The sequence below is a fragment of the Mercenaria mercenaria genome, chromosome 10, assembly GCF_021730395.1.
Source record: "Mercenaria mercenaria strain notata chromosome 10, MADL_Memer_1, whole genome shotgun sequence".
NCBI lineage: Eukaryota > Metazoa > Mollusca > Bivalvia > Venerida > Veneridae > Mercenaria > Mercenaria mercenaria.
Genome location: NC_069370.1, coordinates 59,051,942 through 59,071,779, shown reverse-complemented (window position 1 = coordinate 59,071,779; position 19,838 = coordinate 59,051,942). Strand labels below are relative to the sequence as shown.

The 19,838-nt window shown below is 36.3% G+C and overlaps 1 protein-coding gene across 1 annotated transcript in view; it reads left to right on the top strand.

The window, feature by feature from the left end:
- Positions 1 to 6,273, top strand: part of LOC123560267 (uncharacterized) — a 52,267-nt gene extending 45,994 nt beyond the window's left edge. Inside the window, exons 6-7 of the mRNA XM_053516936.1 lie at positions 5,548 to 5,598; positions 6,121 to 6,273. Coding sequence (XP_053372911.1) covers positions 5,548 to 5,598; positions 6,121 to 6,218 — 149 coding nt within the window. The 3' untranslated portion in view covers positions 6,219 to 6,273. The remainder of the gene's footprint in view (positions 1 to 5,547; positions 5,599 to 6,120) is intronic.
- Positions 6,274 to 19,838: the final 13,565 nt, after the last annotated feature.

Below are 19,838 nucleotides of genomic sequence, written 5' to 3'. Positions count from 1 at the left end.
AATACTTGTTCACCATCATAAGCAGACCCTGTACATCAAGAAACATAACTCCATCTTGCTTTTTGCAAGAATTATTGCCCCTTTTGGACTTAGAAAATCAGTTTTCTTGGTTAAATTTTATGTTTAGGTCAACTTTTATCCTAAACTATCAAAGCTATTGGTTTAAAACTTGCAACAGTTTTTCACCATCATAAGTGGACCCTGTACAGCAAGAAACATAACTCCATCCTGCTTTTTGCAAGAATGATGGCCCCTTTTGGACTTAGAAAATATCAGATTTCTTGGTTAAGTTTTATGTTTAGGTCAACTTTTTCTCTTAAACCATCAAAACTATTGCTTTAAAACTTGCAACTGTTGTTCACCATCATAAGCTGACCCTGTAAAGCAAGCAACATAACTCCATCCTGCTTTTTGCAATAATTATTGCCCCTTTTGGACTTAGAAAAATCATTTTCTTGGTTGAATATTATGTTTAAGTCAAATTTTCTCATAAACTATCAAAGCTATTGCTTTAAAACTTGCAACAGTTTTTCACCATCATAAGTGGACACTGTACATCAAGAAACATAACTCTATCCTGCTTTTTGCAAGAATGATGGCCCTTTTTAGACTTAGAAAATCATGGGTAGGACAATATTTCTATTATACAAAAAAAATCAGATGAGCGTCAGCACCCGCAAGGCGGTGCTCTTGTTGAACTAGCGAGATTCCTGTATGGGTTCCAGAGTTATGGCCCCTGAAAGAGCCAGAATTAGGTATTTTGACCTTGTCTGCACAATAGCAGCTTCATTTATGATTTGAATTTAATCAAACTTGCACAAAACTTGTGTCGCCATAAGATCTCAGTTCCTTTGTTGAACCGGCCAGATCCCATAATGGGTTTCAGAGTTATGGCCCCTGAAAGGGCCAAAATTAGCTATTTTGACCTTGTCTGCACAATAGCAGCTTCATTTATGATTTGATTTTAACCAAACTTGCACACAACTTGTATCACCACAAGATCTTGGTTCCTTTCTTGAACTGGCCAGATTCCTTCATGGGTTCCAGAGTTATGGCCCCCTAAAGGTCCAAAATTGGCTATTTTGGCTTTTGCAGTCATATCGAGACTTCATTTATGGTTTTATTTGATACAAACTTCCAAAATATCTTCAACAACAGTAAATCTTGGATTCCATGACGAATCAGATCCAATCGTAGGTTCCAGAGTTATTTCATGTCTGATTACCTCCCCTGATTGTAATCAAATGGATTTATATCAGTAAGTACATATAGGACTTATTTGAAATTTCATCATTGTCATTAGTTGGACTGAGCCAATCAGGGTAGATAACTATGAACTGATTTTATGTCAAATTACCTCCCTTTATTTCAAATTAAAATGGGTATATCTCCGTAACTAATGAAGATACTGATCTGAAATTTCATTTATGTCAACAGATTTATTTGGCAGATCCTTCTTTTGTTCACTTACAATAATTTTCTTTTTAATTACTTCCCTTTTATGTTACTATAAATAGGTTATCTTTAGTAACTTTTTTGTTATTGGCCGTAGGGAAAAACCAAGAGCACTTTTCTGTGGTACAACATGGATGGTACCTCCAATTTTTAGTAGTATTTTGACATATCTGTACCTTTTAAGAATTTTTTATTTTTTTTTGGTTAAATTTCTTCCCTTTGTTGTTCCTGTCCTTTGGATTTAGATATTTTTTCTGAGGACCTTCTTGTCCTCAAGTGCAATGATAACAGGTGAGCGATATAGGGCCATCATGGCCCTCTTGTTGTTTCTGGTCCTGATATTTGATGGTATGAATAATTGTGCTGTACAAACAAAGATTTAATATAAAACGTCACACTTTCAGTTTTCTCTGTTTAATATAAAAACAAATTAGGTCATGTTAAAATCAGTACTATACTCTGATTGATTAAAGATGAGATGTTTTGTGTTTGTGAGATGTGACTTTGCAGATAACAGAGAAGTTGAGATTCTGTATGTGTATGCATCCTTATAGCAGAAAATATATACTTAGCAATAACTTATAAAAATATCATCTGTTAAGAGTGAGCTATTGGTGTAGGTGGGCGGTCCATTGCTTATCCCTCATCGGACATCTGTTGTCCTGCTTCTACATTTTTATGCTCCACTTCAAAGAAGAGTGGGAATAATGTTTTGTTTATTGACCTCTCTCAACATTGTTTTGTTCATTGACCTCTCTCAACATTGCTCAAATGGTTCTTCTTGGCTCCTTTTAAGGGCATAAAGAACTAAAAGCTGAAAAACCTTTAAGTTACATCTCTAGTGTTGTTTGATGGACTTTCACCAAACTTGGACTAGAGTGTTGTCGGGTATATTGGGACACCTAACAAACTTTTTAAACCTTGATTTTACATATGCTTGTTTCGGGACAGGGCATGAAAATTCTGAATTTCCTATCATTTTCGGTCGAATAAAATTTGGCCCCGGTAAAGGTATATGCACATTAAGTGCAATTTATGTGGATGAAAATAAAACCCGTTGGAGGCAGTTTTTGGACATGTCGGGTATTTTGGGACACCTTCATTTTTATTTTTCAAACAGCTTAAATTGAACACAAATTATCATGTTTTATTAGATGAATGAAGTTAATTGAATTCTGTCTATTAATTCGGTATTAAATGCTTATTATCAATTAAGTGTAATACACAATTTTAGCCTGTATCAAACCACAATAGAACAAACAAGTGTGTATCAATAACTTTCGACAAACAACATGACCGTCTGTTCGATACAGTTCTCATTCTAGTGCAGGTAGAAACACATCTTTTAGCCAGAATGCAAACAGTTCCGAGTCCATCCACCCTGTGTTTGTACCCAAGAATAGCATCTGGGAAATCTTCCAGAGGGTTATACAGCACATGTACTATGAGAGGCCTAGACATAAACCAACAGCATCCATACTCATATATGCTGGAACAGTTACCTGAGTGTTAGCAGATGATGTAAAATTATATATTATATATGTTAGGTACACCCCTTGGAGCAAGTACTTTGCCACTTTTAGGACACAAGAGAAAACCAGATTCATTTGCGTTAAACCATCTACTGGGATCTTTCCATATCAGAGAATCTTTCCCCTCTACTGACATGAAATATATCAGAAAACCAATGCTCAACTCTTTTGGATGTCACATCTCTTTAGCTAATTGTTGAGGCATTCTAGAAACTAATTCTGGGTGTCTTTTGAAATGACACGATACCAGTCTTTTTTAACGGTCGAAAATCTACAACAGGAGAAGCCACACCATCAAGTGTAATGATACTTTGAATGGTGTCTAGGATCTCTGCCCTAGCTTATAAACCAAATCCCATTTTCGTCATGGTAATTTTCCAGTCTGCAAGCATGTCCTTCTCTTCCTTCGTTAATATAGTTTCAGAGCCACTGCGAGCCCCAGTTTCAGGCTTAATTATTGTTAATTGAGTTGTTTTGAGCATACCAAAAGTTTTAGCTGCTTTGTGAAGTGAAATGCTTTTACTTCTTATCATAGTTACTTAATATATATCTAGTGACTTAAAGTTTTGATTGTGAATTTGCAATACTGCTTGCACTGGAACTGGCGACTCATTCTAAAAACGCTTAGGAAGATGAAAATGTAATTTTATCAATTTTATGACATTTGGTTCCAATATACCAGACAGCGATAAAATGTTGTCGGGTATTTTGGAACCATTTACAACATATCATTAAGCAGCGCTAACAACAAGCAGACGCTTTGATTTTGATACGAACATGTTTTTCACTCTAGAAAAAACTATTAAACTGTTAAAATGCGCTTTTTTTACTTGTAATAATGTCAGGTGTTTTTATCCCTTTTTTACGGGTATAAGTAACTTAAAGATTTTGTGCTTCAAATTTCAAAATAAGTTAAAATAACAGCAATGACATGAATGTGCAGACGATGTGTAGACGCCTGCAAAAACAAGTGGACTTGATTATCAATTCAGACTAGGAACAATTAAGGAAATGTGTTCCTAACCAAAAATACGAGATGCGGACCAAAACTGCCTACGGTTCCAGAATACCCGACAACGCTCTATAGCATCCTTGCATGGACCTTTCTCAAGGTTTTACAAATGATTCATCTTGTCCCCTTTTGATGACTGTCAGAGCAAAAAATAGAATAAAACCTTAAACAACTTCTTCTCATGAATCTTTAGATGGATCTTCACTGAACTTGTCCTGTAGCATCATTGCATGATCAAATGTTTCGGCTAAATACCCTTTTAGGGACCCACAGAGCTAAAATAGATAAATCATTAAACGACATTAAGATCTTTGCTAAACTTGGTCTGTAGCATCCTTGGATTGACTTTTTTCTATTTAATCAACATGTTCCAACTTGACTGCTAAACAAAGACAAATTTCCCAACAACTTATTCTCATGAACCACTTGATGTACCAAACTTGATCTATAGCAGCCTTGGTTGGGCTGTTCTCAAGTTTGTTCAAATGGTTTTGAGGCCATCACAACAAAGTTAAGTTTGGATGAAAAATTTGGGACTATTTTCACTGATTGCTTAAGGTCACAAGTGACTGAATAGTAAAGGTTGCTGACATCAGATCACTTGCCCCTCATGTGGGTTCCAAACCTTGCTTGGGGTATAGAATTCCAGCTGGCTAATGGATGGTTGGTGCCCACTCATGCTTGAAACAATGCTTTGCGTGGCACCGGGTGGTCCTGCTCTACCATCAAAAATCTTATTGTAAGATGAATAAGTAGTTGTGTTTCAATCTTAAGATATTTGTTGTATATAAGGTGAATAGTTTGCAATGTTGCAATCTATAAATTGTCCATGCATGTCAAATGAAGAGTTGTTATGTTGCAATCTTAGATATTTGATGCATATAAAGTGAATGAGTAATTGTGTTGCAGTCTAAGATATTTGATGCATGTAAAGTGAATGATTAATTGTGTTGCAGTCTAAGATATTTGATGCATGTAAAGTGAATGATTAATTGTGTTGCAGTCTAAGATATTTGATGCATGTAAAGTGAATGATTAATTGTGTTGCAGTCTAAGATATTTGATGCATGTAAAGTGAATGATTAATTGTGTTGCAGTCTAAGATATTTGATGCATGTAAAGTGAATGAGTAATTGTGTTGCAATCTTAGATATTTGATGCATGTAAAGTGAATGAGTAATTGTGTTGCAGTCTAAGATATTTGATGCATGTAAAGTGAATGAGTAATTGTGTTGCAGTCTAAGATATTTGATGCATGTAAAGTGAATGAGTAATTGTGTTGCAGTCTAAGATATTTGATGCATATAAAGTGAATGAGTAATTGTGTTGCAGTCTAAGATATTTGATGCATATAAAGTGAATGAGTAATTGTGTTGCAGTCTAAGATATTTGATGCATGTAAAGTGAATGAGTAATTGTGTTGCAGTCTAAAATATTTGATGCATATAAAGTGAATGAGTAATTGTATTGCAGTCTAAGATATTTGATGCATGTGAAGGTCCTAGTTACCATAGATATATTTTTACTGTGCTATCTTGTATATTTCAGATATTAACCCATACAGACCTAGTTATGAGAAGCCATCAAGGTCTGTGAGAGGTATGTGAAACAAGAATACTTTTGTAAAAAAGTTAAATAGTATGTTTTCTTTAAGAAGAAGATTTTAGGCACAGTTTTTATGTGCCCCTCAGACTATAATGTGCAAGTTATCTTCATATATTTATGCAAGAGGGTTTTGTAAAAATCATTACAACAGTTACATTCTGTCAGCAAATCAAGAAACAAAGATTTAACAAAATTTGAACAGTTAGTTTTATGCAGGAAACCTGAACAGTGTTCTGACAACCAAAGTATTTGAATCAAACACAAGTCATTTCATAGTTCTACAACAAGTTCAATACATACAGGTCTGAAATATATGTCAGACAAAACTGTTTGACTGTGATGTTTATTAGTGAGAAATAAAGTGGGTTTAAAGGAAATTAAATATTTGAAGAAATTGTCAACAAAGATAGTATTCCTGTATTGATGCAAAATAATATAGTTTATCTATGTATCAAGGGTGTCACTTTATCATTGTCCATATAAAACAATTTGATATATTGTGAATATCTTTTATAGGTGACATTAACTCTGGTTACCTCTCAGAACCAGAATACCGATCAAAGATGAGAAGTAAAAGTACATCAAATGTCAGCAGAACAGCTCGGGCTTTGTAAGTTTGCTTTACTGATATCTGTAACAGGTATATCCAGTAAATGTGTGAAAACCCAAATCCTTTACATGACAGATTGCATGACTAATTTCATACAACACTGCAATCCTTACAATATGGCAGTTCTTGTGCAGATACAGCTGCACAATATTGTAGTTGTTTTACTGAAATATTAGAACAACACAGCAGTACTCTATACAACGTGTCAGTTCTGGTACAGATACATGGGCACAACACAGCAATTCTTTAACGGGAAAGGCAATGTTGTTCTTATGTTAATTCCGGCTGCTAGAATTTCTTATATCATTTAAAGAAGTGAAAAAACACAGTCCTGATAGGAAAGTCTATCCTCCGTTGTTCACATGATTTATTAGCTTGACTATACAAAGTATGGAGAGCTGTACTACTCGACCCAGCATCGGCGTCCTTTCGCGTCTGCACTTTTGTTTACGTTTTGATGCACTTTCTCTTTATCTCTGTAATGACTTGATGGATTTGTTTCAAAGTTTAAACAGTTATTCCTCATCATCACCCACATCAAATGGCAGAAGGGCCATAACTCTTGCACCAATATTTCATGAATTATCCCCCCCTTTCAACTTAGAATTTCAGGTTACAGTTTTGGTGCACTTTCACTCTATCTCAGTTATAAATGGATTTGATTCAAATTTAAAATAGTTGTTTCACATTTATGCCCCCTTTTTGCTTAGAATTATACTTATTTAATGTTTTGATAACTTTATCTTTATCTCTCTTATTAATTCTTTTGGCACAAACATAAGCTATTGTCTAATACGTTCATCCACATTGGAGTCATTAAACACTCCAGGGACTGCTCCAGGTTCCTCAGATGTACCCATTTTCACTATCCAGCATCAAAATAGTCAAGTACGCTGTCTCCTGTGACAGCTGTTTTATCATAATTCACCTAAGAATAATATAAAGACTAATGAAATTTTAATTTAGACCTTGACATTTCTTTTTTATGCCCCCGAAGGTGGGCATATAAAATCGCACTGTCCGTCCGTGTGTCCGGTATTCTTTTCTGGGCTGTAACTCTTCCATCCATTAAGGGATTTTGAATTAACTTAGCATAAATGTTCACCATAATGAGACGAAGTGTCATGCGCAAGACCCAGACCCCTAACTCCAAGGTTAAGGTCACATTTAGAGGTCAAATGTCAACATGGTCTGTTTCGTGTCCAGTCCAGAACTCTGCCATCCATGAAGGGATTTTGAAAGAACTTGGCATAAATGTTTACCATAATGAGACAACGTGTCATGGGCAAGACCCAGGCCCCTAGCTCAAAGGTCAAGGTCACACAAGTCAAAGGTTAACAGGGTTTGTTTTGTGTCTGGTCCATAACTCTGCCATTCATTAAGGCATTTTGAAATTACCTGGCATAAATGTTCACCATAATGAGAGGACATGTCATGAGTAAGACCCAGATCCCTAGCTCCAAGGTCAAGGTCACACTTAGAGGTCAAAGGTTAACATGGTCTGGTTCTTGTCCGGTCCATAACTCTGCCATTGATGAAGGGATTTTGAAATTACTTGGCATAAATGTTCCCTATAATGAGATGAGGTGTCATGTGCAAGACCCAGATCCCTAGCTCCAAGGTCAAGGTCACACTTAGAAGTCAAGGTGTTTCTTGTCTGGTCCATAACTCTGCCATTTATCAAGGGATTTGAAAATGATTTGACACAAATGTTAACTATATTGAGAAGATGTGTCACACTTATGACCGAGGCCTCTTAGGTCAAGGTCACAAAATGATATGTGATTTTTTGGAATACAACTGTGGCATTTTTAGGCCTACTTCAGGGACATTTGTCACCAATAGTGACAGCTCTTGTTCTGTATAGCATATATTGTTTCACCTGTGAATAATATAATGAATAAAACATGTTAGTTTAGACCTTGACATTTCTTTTTCTGTGTAGCATAATATTGTTTCACCTATGAATAATATAATGAATAAAACATGTTAATTTAGACCTGAACATTTTGTTGGGTGTGTAGCATACATTGTCAGGTCTATTCATAAGTTGATCGAGTTTCTGCGTACTCCTGTTTGTACAACAAATTTTGTTTTGTAACTTGCCCCTTCCTGTTTTAACAGTATACACCAATTTTGCATGACTTTGTGATATTGGTTTGGAACTGAGTAATTTCTGGCACTTTGAGTTCAGTAATGAACTTTACCTTTGCATTTGGCTTTTGCAAAACATCATGCATCATTTCATATAGAAAACACAGTGACTGGAAATGGACAGCCATCATGCTCCTGGGCAACATGTTGACTGTGCAACATTGAAGTCAAAGGTTTGAACACTTTTGGATTCACAACTGTGTCTGCACTAGGTTATCCCTGGAATCCCAGCAGTATCTGCCTTCATTACAGGTTGATTTAAGGAATCACACCCATATCTGCCCTAAACAATCTAGTACTAGTTTATCCCTAGATTCACAACAATATCTGCCCTAAACAATCCAGTACTAGTTATGTCTCCCCCCACCCCACTCTGGGGGAGACATATTGTTTTTGCCCTGTCCGTCCGTCCGTACGTACGTCACTCTTCATTTCCGATCAATAACTGGAGAACCGTTTGATCTAGAACCTTCAAACTTCATAGGGTTGTAGGGCTGCTGGAGTTGACGACCCCTATTGTTTTTGGGTCACTCCGTCAAAGGTCAAGGTCACAGGGGCCTGAACATTGAAAACCATTTCCGATCAATAACTAGAGAACCGCTTGACCCAGAATGTTGAAACTTCATAGGATGATTGGTCATGTAGAGTAGATGGCCCTATTGTTTTTTTGGTCACTCCTTCATAGGTCAAGGTCACAGGGGCCTGAACATTGAAAACTGTTTCCGATCAATAACTTGAGTACCGCTTGACCCAGAATGTTGAAACTTCATAGGATGATTGTCATGCAGAGTAGATGACCCCTATTCATTTTGGGGTCACTCTGTTAAAGGTCAAGGTCACAGGGGCCTGAACATTGAAAACCATTTCCTGTCAGTAACTTGAGAACCACTTGACACAGAATGTTGAAACTTCATAGGATGATTGATCATGCAGAGTAGATGACCCCTATCGATTTTGGGGTCACTCTGTTAAAGGTCAAGGTCACAGGGGCCTAAACATCGAAAACCGTTTCCGATCAATAACTTTAGAACCTCTCGACCCAGAATGTTGAAACTTCATAGGATGATTGGTCATGCAGAGTAGATGACCCCTATCGATTTTGGGATCACTCTGTTAAAGGTCAAGGTCACAGGAGCCTGAACATGGAAAACAATTTCCGATCAATAACTTGAGAACCACTTGACCCAGAATGTTGAAACTTCATAGGATGATTGAACATGCAGAGTAAATGACCCCTATTGATTTTTGGATCAGTCTGTTAATGGTCAAGGTCACAGGGGCCTAAACATCGAAAACCGTTTCCGATCAATAACTTTAGAACCTCTCGACCCAGAATGTTGAAACTTCATAGGATGATTGGTCATGCAGAGTAGATGACCCCTATCGATTTTGGGATCACTCTGTTAAAGGTCAAGGTCACAGGAGCCTGAACATGGAAAACAATTTCCGATCAATAACTTGAGAACCACTTGATCCAGAATGTTGAAACTTCATAGGATGATTGAACATGCAGAGTAAATGACCCCTATTGATTTTTGGATCAGTCTGTTAAAGGTCAAGGTCACAGGGGCCTGGTCATGTAAAATCATTTCCGGAAAATAACTTGAGAACCACTTGACCTAGAATGTTGAAACTTAATAGGATGATTGGACATGCAGAGTAGATGACCCCTATTTATTTTGAGGTCACATGATCAAAGGTCAAGGTCACAGGAGCCTGAACAGTGACTTGAGAACCACTAGGCCAAGAGTGTTGAAACTTAGCGGGATGACTGGACATGCCAAGCAGATGATCCATATTGCAGCCAACCATCAGTGTCTCGTTGACTTTCGCTCCTGACCCCTATTGACTTCTTGCTTATAGGACTTTGCATTGGGGGAGACATGCACTTTTTTACAAAAGCAATTTCTAGTTTAACATTGTTCTGTACAATATGGAGATATATTTGGACGAGTACCCAGCTGAGAAAACCATATTGGACGAGCCGCTAGGTTGATTTTGGGGTCACTCTGTTGAAGGTCAAGGTCACGGGGGCCTGAACATTGAAAACCATTTCCGGTCAGTAATTTGAGAACCACTTGACCCAGAATGTTGAAACTTAATAGGATGATTGGTCATGCAGAGTAGATGATCCGTACCGATTTTAGGGTCACTCTGTGAAAGTTCAAGGTCACAGGGGCCTGAACATGGAAAACAATTTCCGATCAATAACTTGAGAACCACTTGACCCAGAATGTTGAAACTTCATAGGATGATTGAACATGCAGAGTAGATGACCCCTATTGATTTTTGGGTCAGTCTATTAAAGGTCAAGGTCACAGGGGCCTGGTCATGTAAAATCATTTCCGGAAAATAACTTGAGAACCACTTTACCTAGAATGTTGAAACTTAAAAGGATGATTGGACATGCAGAGTAGATGACCCCTATTTATTTTGGGGTCACTTGATCAAAGGTCAAGGTCACAGGAATCTGAACAGTGACTTAAGAACCATTAGGCCAAGAGTGTTGAAACTTAGCGGGATGACTGGACATGCCAAGTAGATGATCCCTATTGCAACCAACCATCAGTGTCTCTTTGACTTTTGCTCCTGACCCCTATTGACTTCTTGCCTATAGGACTCTGCATTTGAGGAGACATGCGCGTTTTTACAAAAGCAATTTCTAGTTCAAATTTGTTTCTAGTTTACTTAGTCAATCGTCTTAAGGTATTAGGCCCCTAATAGTAATGTTTAAAAAATGGCATTTGCTTGGTATATTCTTACAGTTGACCGTGCTTCGCACTTTGTTGCAAATTTTTAAAAACTTTTATCGTGCCGTTTTTTATAAATTTTGTGTAATTTATGGTATTTCCTCAAGCTCAAGTAGAGACATATTTCAAGTTGGCGTCCTGTATCCAAAATGTTTGCAGAGATTTCATTACACAATTATTTTTTATGAAATAATCATCAAACTATTGGTAAACAATAATTATAAAACTAAAGAACATAAGTGTCAGTATCATTTTTTCTAGGGTGCCTCAAGTAATCAGATTTAATCTTACAGAATTCTATCTCCAACATTAAAAAACTGAGGTCAAATCCTGCGGGTCTGTTTTCAAATTTGCTCACTTCATTCAAAAATAACTGCTGGGCAGAAGTAAATCTTACCTGAATTTCTTCCACAATATGTAATCTAAAGAATGAAGGCAAAATAGAGAACTTTTACCGCATGTAACTCAGTATTTTTAAAGATGTCTAACTCTACCCCTTCTATTTCAGAGGTAAATTCACTTTGAACAGCAAGAAATTGCTTATCAAATGAATATTTTCCATTTTTGTACAATAAATCAATAACAAGTCTTGAAAAAAGTAAAAACTTACTAGAAAAAAAAAGAAAAATAAGGGAAAAAAATGTTGGTCCCAATGGGGCTTGAACCTACGCACCCCTGCAAATCGCAGTCAAAGTAGGTTTATGGTAGAAATTGAATACTCTTCAAAGAGGAGATACTCTATTATGGGCCTAATACCTTAACTTCGGTCTATTGCACACAGAGTATCTATTCAATGACTTTTTTGCCTGAAGTTATAAACTGAAAGAGTTTATTAATTGTTATGTTGAACCAAACAATATATCTAATGTCCTGATTTAATTTCAGATGCTTGAAGATGAAATGAGAACGTTAGAGATGTGCCTCGAGGCCACAGAAGGCTTGTGAGGCCAGAATGAAGAGACCTTTTTGGAGGAAAGTACAGCTCAGGGTTATTGCCAAGCCCTTTTAAAATATACAGAACAGTACTTGTGCAATACTATCGTCCATAAGTATTATCTGGCACTAATGAATATATTCAAATGTTTTCATCAATTTAAATCAATATTTCGAGGGTTCAGTGGGAAAACTATCATAACTGCTTTTAAGCTTACCTGAGACATAGGCACAAAGTGAGCTTTTGTGACAACTTAAAGAGAAATCCTATAAAAATTTTTTGTCAAAATCACATTTCTGATACAAAATTCTGTGCTGAAAACAATGAACAAATAGTCCTACAGACACATTCTAGTTGTATCAAAAACCAGTCTTTGCCTTTCCTTGCAGCTGCAATTTTTTAAAAAGTGGAAATGAGATAAGAGGCATCATGACAAAAAATACTCATTTGCCATTTCCAGTGGGGGAAACTTCCCGATCAGGAAATCGGGACTTCCCCTTTTTTGTTACTATATTAAGACATTTTTTCCCGTTCGGGAAACAAAATCACAGTTTTTATTAAGGTAAGAAAAACTGATCAGTGCACAAGGATTTTCAAGTTACAGAAATATTGATGGTACCACTGTACAAAAGAAATGTAGTTCTAAAATTCTACCATTCAGAATTTGTTTTAATGTTCTTGTTATCTTTATATTGTCCTCGAAAGTTAGCACTTTACTTAGATTTAGTGCAAAATATGCATTTCCCGAATTAGAAATGCAATTTCCCAGTTGGGAAAGGTAAATGGCTTCCAAAAGTGCTGGATATAATTTTGCTGAAAAAATGTGGAACCCATTTCACCCATTTCATTTATTGTCTCTGAAATATTAGCAATGCCGGAAGTATTGGAATACTGAGAAACAGAAGTGAAATAAACAAAGTCATTGATGCCATTGTATAGAATTTGCAAAGATGAACAATACTCAACAACAGCAGCTTAGAAACACAAACAGAGGCTTGGTATGGTGGGCAAATATAATTAATAGCAATGTAACTACTGGTATAAAGATCACTGTCATAACAGAATTACTGTACATACATTCCAAATGCTGTGATTAAGTTGCTATAATTGCAGCTTATATACAATTTACCTTAATTTTCTCAGGTCCGAACTGCTGTTCTTTAAATAATTGGGTGATCTTATAATCGAGTTTCCTTTTCAAATGATGTAGAAATGTAAATTTTATCTTAAAGCGATTAGTACGGGTCTTTTGCCATCACACCGAGTATGTTTTTCTAATGTAAGAAGTGAAATCAATATTTGCATTTTGAGAACTTAGACCAGTCATTCATTTTGTATGAAAAATGGAACATAGCATACAAAAGTCATTGACATTTCAGTCTGTTTGTGCATTGATTATTAACCTGTTTTAAACTAGAGCACACTGGGCTAAAAACTTAAGCAAAAAAATCCTATTAAAGTTGAAAAATAGACATAATTTTGTAAAAAAGCAAGAGTTACAAAACCTGTACAGTGAGCAAGTGTGTGAAGTTTCAGTTCATTCCAACCAATGGTTATGGAGATACAAACTTACATAGGACTAAAATTGTGTCCACAGGACACAGATGCCCAACATACTGTTTGTATAGCAAAAACTATCAAAGGGCCATAACTGCAGTAAAACATTCACAGAAAACATGCCTTCCTTTATGGACATCTGCACATCAAATTTGTTCATCTGTGAACGTTTGATGCAAATCATGCTAATAGCATGGAAGAGGTTGGACACATTAGACTTTTCTCTACATTCAATATTGCAAATAAAAAACATCGAAGAGCTATAACTGCAGTAAAAATAGCTGCAGAAAAACAATTCTTCTGTTATGGATACCTGCATATCTAGCTTGTTCATCTATGAAAGTATGAAGCAAAATAGCAAATTAGGCTTATAGTGTGAGAGGAGCTCAACACACAAGATTTCGGGACGTACGGTCCGACGGACGGATACATACAGTCAGCAGCAAAGTTATAAGCTCTCTACATAAATTTGTGGGGGTATAGAAAAAGTAGATCGTACTATTGTATGGCTGTTTTTGCTATATACATGTATTATCTTCTTGAGAAAAACAAACCATAATTTACTAGGGTCTGTTCGTATTGCCTCAAAACTTTTTATTGACTGAATTCTATTTTAAATCTGTTTTCTTCATCCAAGATTTTTTTTTTTTTAAAAGTAATAATTCATGAGTACTAGGTGTTGATATCTGCGATGAAAAATCATTCAGGTTTGATCAAATCAAATGACATAAATATGAAACAATTGTTTCCATCTAGAATATTTAATTGTTGTGGATTTTACAGAATGGTATGACAGATGTACATAAAACTTTATGGTGTGTGGTATTGTGTACATATTGGATTGAAACAGGTGGTCTTATAAGCAAATAAAAGGACTTAATGAGACCACAGAAATATAGAATAAAACATATGCTCTGATGAAAATAGCATTTTAATGGGTTTGTTTTAGTACATGTATTGGGTAAAATATTTAAGGTATTTTGTTCCAGTTGATGATGACTAAAATATTAAACCTTTTTTAATCCCCCGCCGTGGCGGAGGGATTATAGGAATGGTCTGCGTCCGTCCTTCCATCCGTCCCTCCTTCCGTCCGTAACAAAATTGTGTCCGGTCCATATCTCCTAAATCCCTCGAAGGATTTTCATGAAACTTGGGTCAAATGATCACCTCATCAAGACGATGTGCAGAACCCATGAGTCAGCCTTGTCGGTTCAAGGTCAAGGTCACAACTCAAGGTCAAAGGTTTGAGCCTGCCATTTTGTGTCCGCTCTATATCTCCTAAACTAAATAATCTATAAATTTACGGATTTTTCAATCTGTAAAGTTACAGATTGTGTGTATGAAAACTGATGAAATTACATTTATCCTCAAAACCACAGCTTGGAATTAATTGGTTGATTTACAGCATGCAAATTAAGGTCATTTGTGGGTTTCAGCCATTTTTGTTGACTTTGAGTTTTTGGCATTTTAAGGTTCATGTAAAGTGTTTGAGACTGCCCCTCGAGTGAATTTTTGTTTCATGTTTTGAGACCTCATAGGCCTTTGTTTTTCATACTTTGTATACCAAACTGTTCAGAAAGAGTAGACGTGTCATTCAAAGGAGGTTGTTTTGTTCGGTACAATAATATTTCTCTTATATGACATGTACTTTGCTTGTCCACATTCTGTTTTGTAAAAAATATCAAACTTCTTTTTCAAAAATATTTTGACATTAGGTCTGTACTTATTGTGTGCCTAACATATTTCTCCAGGTACTCCCAGTGTTAAAATTGCTACAATACATCTACATTTAAAAAGGTTGCCAAAATTGCAAAACGAAAGTGAAAGTAGAGCTGTCAAAATGACAAGATACTCCTATATTTCAGAAAATATGTAAGTTAACAGTATTTCAATACTAGGAGTACCTAGATAAATATGTTACAGACACAAACAAAACATATTTAAAGAAAAAATACTTTGAAAAAAAAAAGTTTGATATTTTCTACAAAATAGAACCGTGATGGTCGAAGTACATGTAATTTTAGACAAAGTACTTATTCTCAAAGAAGCTTTCCTTTGTATAATGTATTCCCTACTTCCTCTAAACAATTCAGTGTATTTATAATAAATAGAAACGGTCTTCAAAGAATAAATTTCCAAAATCAAAATTCACCTGAGGGGTGGTCTCCAAACACTTTACATGAACCTTAAGAAAAATCAAAGTCAACAGAAATGACTGAAAGTTACAATTGACCTTTATTTATACATACCATAAGTAAATCAATTAATCTGTGTAAAATGTGTCTAAATATAATTTTAGCAGTTTTCAAACACTTGATCTGTAAATTTACAGATTGAAAAATCTGTAAATTTAAAGATTATCTGTAAATTTACAGATAATCTGTAAATACTCAACTTTCCTAGACCTGTTCTATGTCATCGTGCATAACTGTGAAAAAATATAACATACATAATAAAGCTAAACTATATCCGTGTAAATGAGCTGAGAGCTATTTTTCTATTTCCGTTTATTACTTTTCTAAAAAACACATTACAATTTACCAGGTGTTGGCAAAATTTGTCATTTTTGGGCACATGCCTTTACACATGAAAGAAGTCCAAACTATAGGTATGGTGTGCGAGAAGGGCCTGAGCACTTAGGTAGTGCTCATTTACAGGAATTGTACTGCTCAGATAAATATATATATATATATAACTTTATCATATTTTAAAGTCTGCAAAGTGCAACAGAAGAAATAGCAGTATTAATTTTGTAATATTATTTATTTACAAGCTAGGTTACAATGTCTGACAAATGACATCGAGAATTCTAACTTTAGAAAGCTGCATTTTCAATTATCTGAAATTTTCCACTTCGGTTAAAAAAGAGTGTTTTTTTTTACAATAGATAATGACTGACTACAGAAGGTAATAAAAATACCCTTGACCTAGAGAATGCTACAACCTACTAAACTTCAAAGTTTGTTTAAAATTATATGGAACACGTTTGGACATGTCAGACAGCGAGAAAGCAAACATATCGTACCTATTATTTAGCATGGATGATTTGCGCTGTGAATATGTACTTTTTACACACAACATTTAATTCCATGAGTACACACACATATTATTAGGTTATTTAACATTGTTCTGTACAGTACAGAGATATATTTGGACGAGTACCCAGCTGAGAAAACCATATTGGACAAGCCGCTAGGTTGATTTTGGGGTCACTCTGTTGAAGGTCAAGGTCACGGGGGCCTGAACATTGAAAACCATTCCCGGTCAGTAAATTGAGAACCACTTGACCCAGAATGTTGAAACTTAATAGGATGATTGGTCATGCAGAGTAGATGATCCGTACCGATTTTAGGGTCACTCTGTGAAAGGTCAAGGTCACAGGGGCCTGAACACGGAAAACAATTTCCGATCAATAACTTGAGAACCACTTGACCCAGAATGTTGAAACTTCATAGGATGATTGAACATGCAGAGTAGATGACCCCTATTGATTTTTGGGTCAGTCTATTAAAGGTCAAGGTCACAGGGGCCTGGTCATGTAAAATCATTTCCGGAAAATAACTTGAGAACCACTTTACCTAGAATGTTGAAACTTAAAAGGATGATTGGACATGCAGAGTAGATGACCCCTATTTATTTTGGGGTCACTTGATCAAAGGTCAAGGTCACAGGAATCTGAACAGTGACTTAAGAACCATTAGGCCAAGAGTGTTGAAACTTAGCGGGATGACTGGACATGCCAAGTAGATGATCCCTATTGCAACCAACCATCAGTGTCTCTTTGACTTTCGCTCCTGACCCCTATTGACTTCTTGCCTATAGGACTTTGCATTTGAGGAGACATGCGCGTTTTTACAAAAGCAATTTCTAGTTCAAATTTGTTTCTAGTTTACTTAGTCAATCGTCTTAAGGTATTAGGCCCCTAATAGTAATGTTTAAAAAATGGCATTTGCTTGGTATATTCTTACAGTTGACCGTGCTTCGCACTTTGTTGCAAATTTTTAAAAACTTTTACCGTGCCGTTTTTAGCTCACCTGAGCAATGCTCAGGTGAGTTTTTCTGATCGCTCAATGTCCGGCGTCCGTCGTCCGTCGTCTGTCGTCTGTCTGTCAACATTTAGCTTGTGTATGCGATAGAGGCTGTATTTTTCAACTGATCTTCTTGAAACTTGGTCAGAATGACTGCCTTGATGAAATCTAGGCCGAGGTTGAAAATGGGTCATCTGGGGTCAAAAACTAGGTCACTAGGTCAAATCAAAGAAAAACCTTGTGTATGCGATAGAGGCTGTATTTTTAGCTCACATGTCACAAAGTGACAGTGTGAGCTTTTGTGATCGCGCAGCGTCCGTCGTCCGTCCGTCCGTGCATAAACTTTTGCTTGTGACCTCTCTAGAGGTCACATTTTTCATGGGATCTTTATGAAAGTTGGTCAGAATGTTCATCTTGATGATATCTAGGTCAAGTTCGAAACTGGGTCACGTGCGGTCAAAAACTAGGTCAGTAGGTCTAAAAATAGAAAAACCTTGTGACCTCTCTAGAGGCCATATTTTTCACAAGATCTTCATGAAAATTGGTCTGAATGTTCTTCTTGATGATATCTAGGTCAGGTTCGAAACTGGGTCACGTGCCGTCAAAAACTAGGTCAGTAGGTCAAATAATAGAAAAACCTTGTGACCGCTCTAGAGGCCATATTTTTCATGGGATCTGTATGAAAGTTGGTCTGAATGTTCATCTTGATGATATCTAGGTCAAGTTCGAAACTGGGTCAGCTGCGGTCAAAAACTAGGTCATTAGGTCTAAAAATAGAAAAACCTTGTGACCTCTCTAGAGGTCATACTTATGAATGGATCTTCATGAAAATTGGTCAGAATGTTCACCTTGATGATATCTAGGTCAAGTTTGAAACTGGGTCACGTGCCATTAATAACTAGGTCAGTAGGTCAAATAATAAAAAAACCTTGTGACCTCTCTAGAGGCCATATTTTTCATTGGAACTGTATGAAGGTTGGTCTGAATGTTCATCTTGATGATATCTAGGCCAAGTTCGAAACTGGGTCAACTGTGGTTAAAAACTAGGTCAGTAGGTCTAAAAATAGAAAAACCTTGTGACCTCTCTAGAGGCCATATTTTTCACAAGATCTTCATGAAAATTGGTCTGAATGTTCACCTTGATGATATCTAGGTCAAGTTTGAAACTGGGTCATGTGCCTTCAAAAATTAGGTCAGTAGGTCAAATAATAGAAAAACCTTGTGACCTCTCTAGAGGCCATATTTTTCATGGGATCTGTATGAAAGTTGGTCTGAATGTTCATCTTGATGATATCTAGGTCAAGTTTGAAACTGGGTCAGCTGCGGTCAAAAACTAGGTCATTAGGTCTAAAAATAGAAAAACCTTGTGACCTGTCTAGAGGCCATACTTTTGAATGGATGTTCATGAAAATTAGTCAGAATGTTCACCTTGATGATATCTAGGTCAAGTTTGAAACTGGGTCACGTGCCATCAATAACTAGGTCAGTAGGTCAAATAATGAAAAAACATTGTGACCTCTCTGGAGGCCATATTTTTCATGGGGTCTGTATGAAGGTTGGTCTGAATGTTCATCTTTATGATATCTAGGTCAAGTTCAAAACTGGGTCACATGAGCTCAAAAACTAGGTCACTATGTCAAATAATAGAAAAAAAAACACGTCATACTCAGTTCAAAACTGGGTAATGTTGGGACAGGTGAGCGATTCAGGACCATCATGGTCCTCTTGTTCAGTTTATCTTCATGAATCTTGGTCAGAATGATAGCCTTGATGAAATCTAGGCCGAGTTCGAAAATGGGTCATCTGGGGTCAAAAACTAGGTCACTAGGTCAAATCAAAGAAAAACCTTGTGTATGCAATAGAGGCTGTATTTTTCAACTGATCTTCATGAATATTGGTCAGAGAGATTATCTTGATGAAATCTAGGTTGAGTTCGAAAACGGGTCAACTGGGGTCAGAAACTAGGTCACTAGGTCAAATCAAGGAAAAACCTTGTGTATGCGATAGAGGCTGTATTTTTCAGCTGATCTCCATGAAACTTGGTCAGAATGATTACCTTGAAGAAATCTAGGCTGAGTTCGAAAATGGGTCAACTAGGGTCAAAAACTAGGTCACTAGGTCAAATCAAGGTAAAACCTTGTGTATGCGATAGAGACTGTATTTTTCAATTAATCTTCATGAAACTTGGTCAGAATGATTAC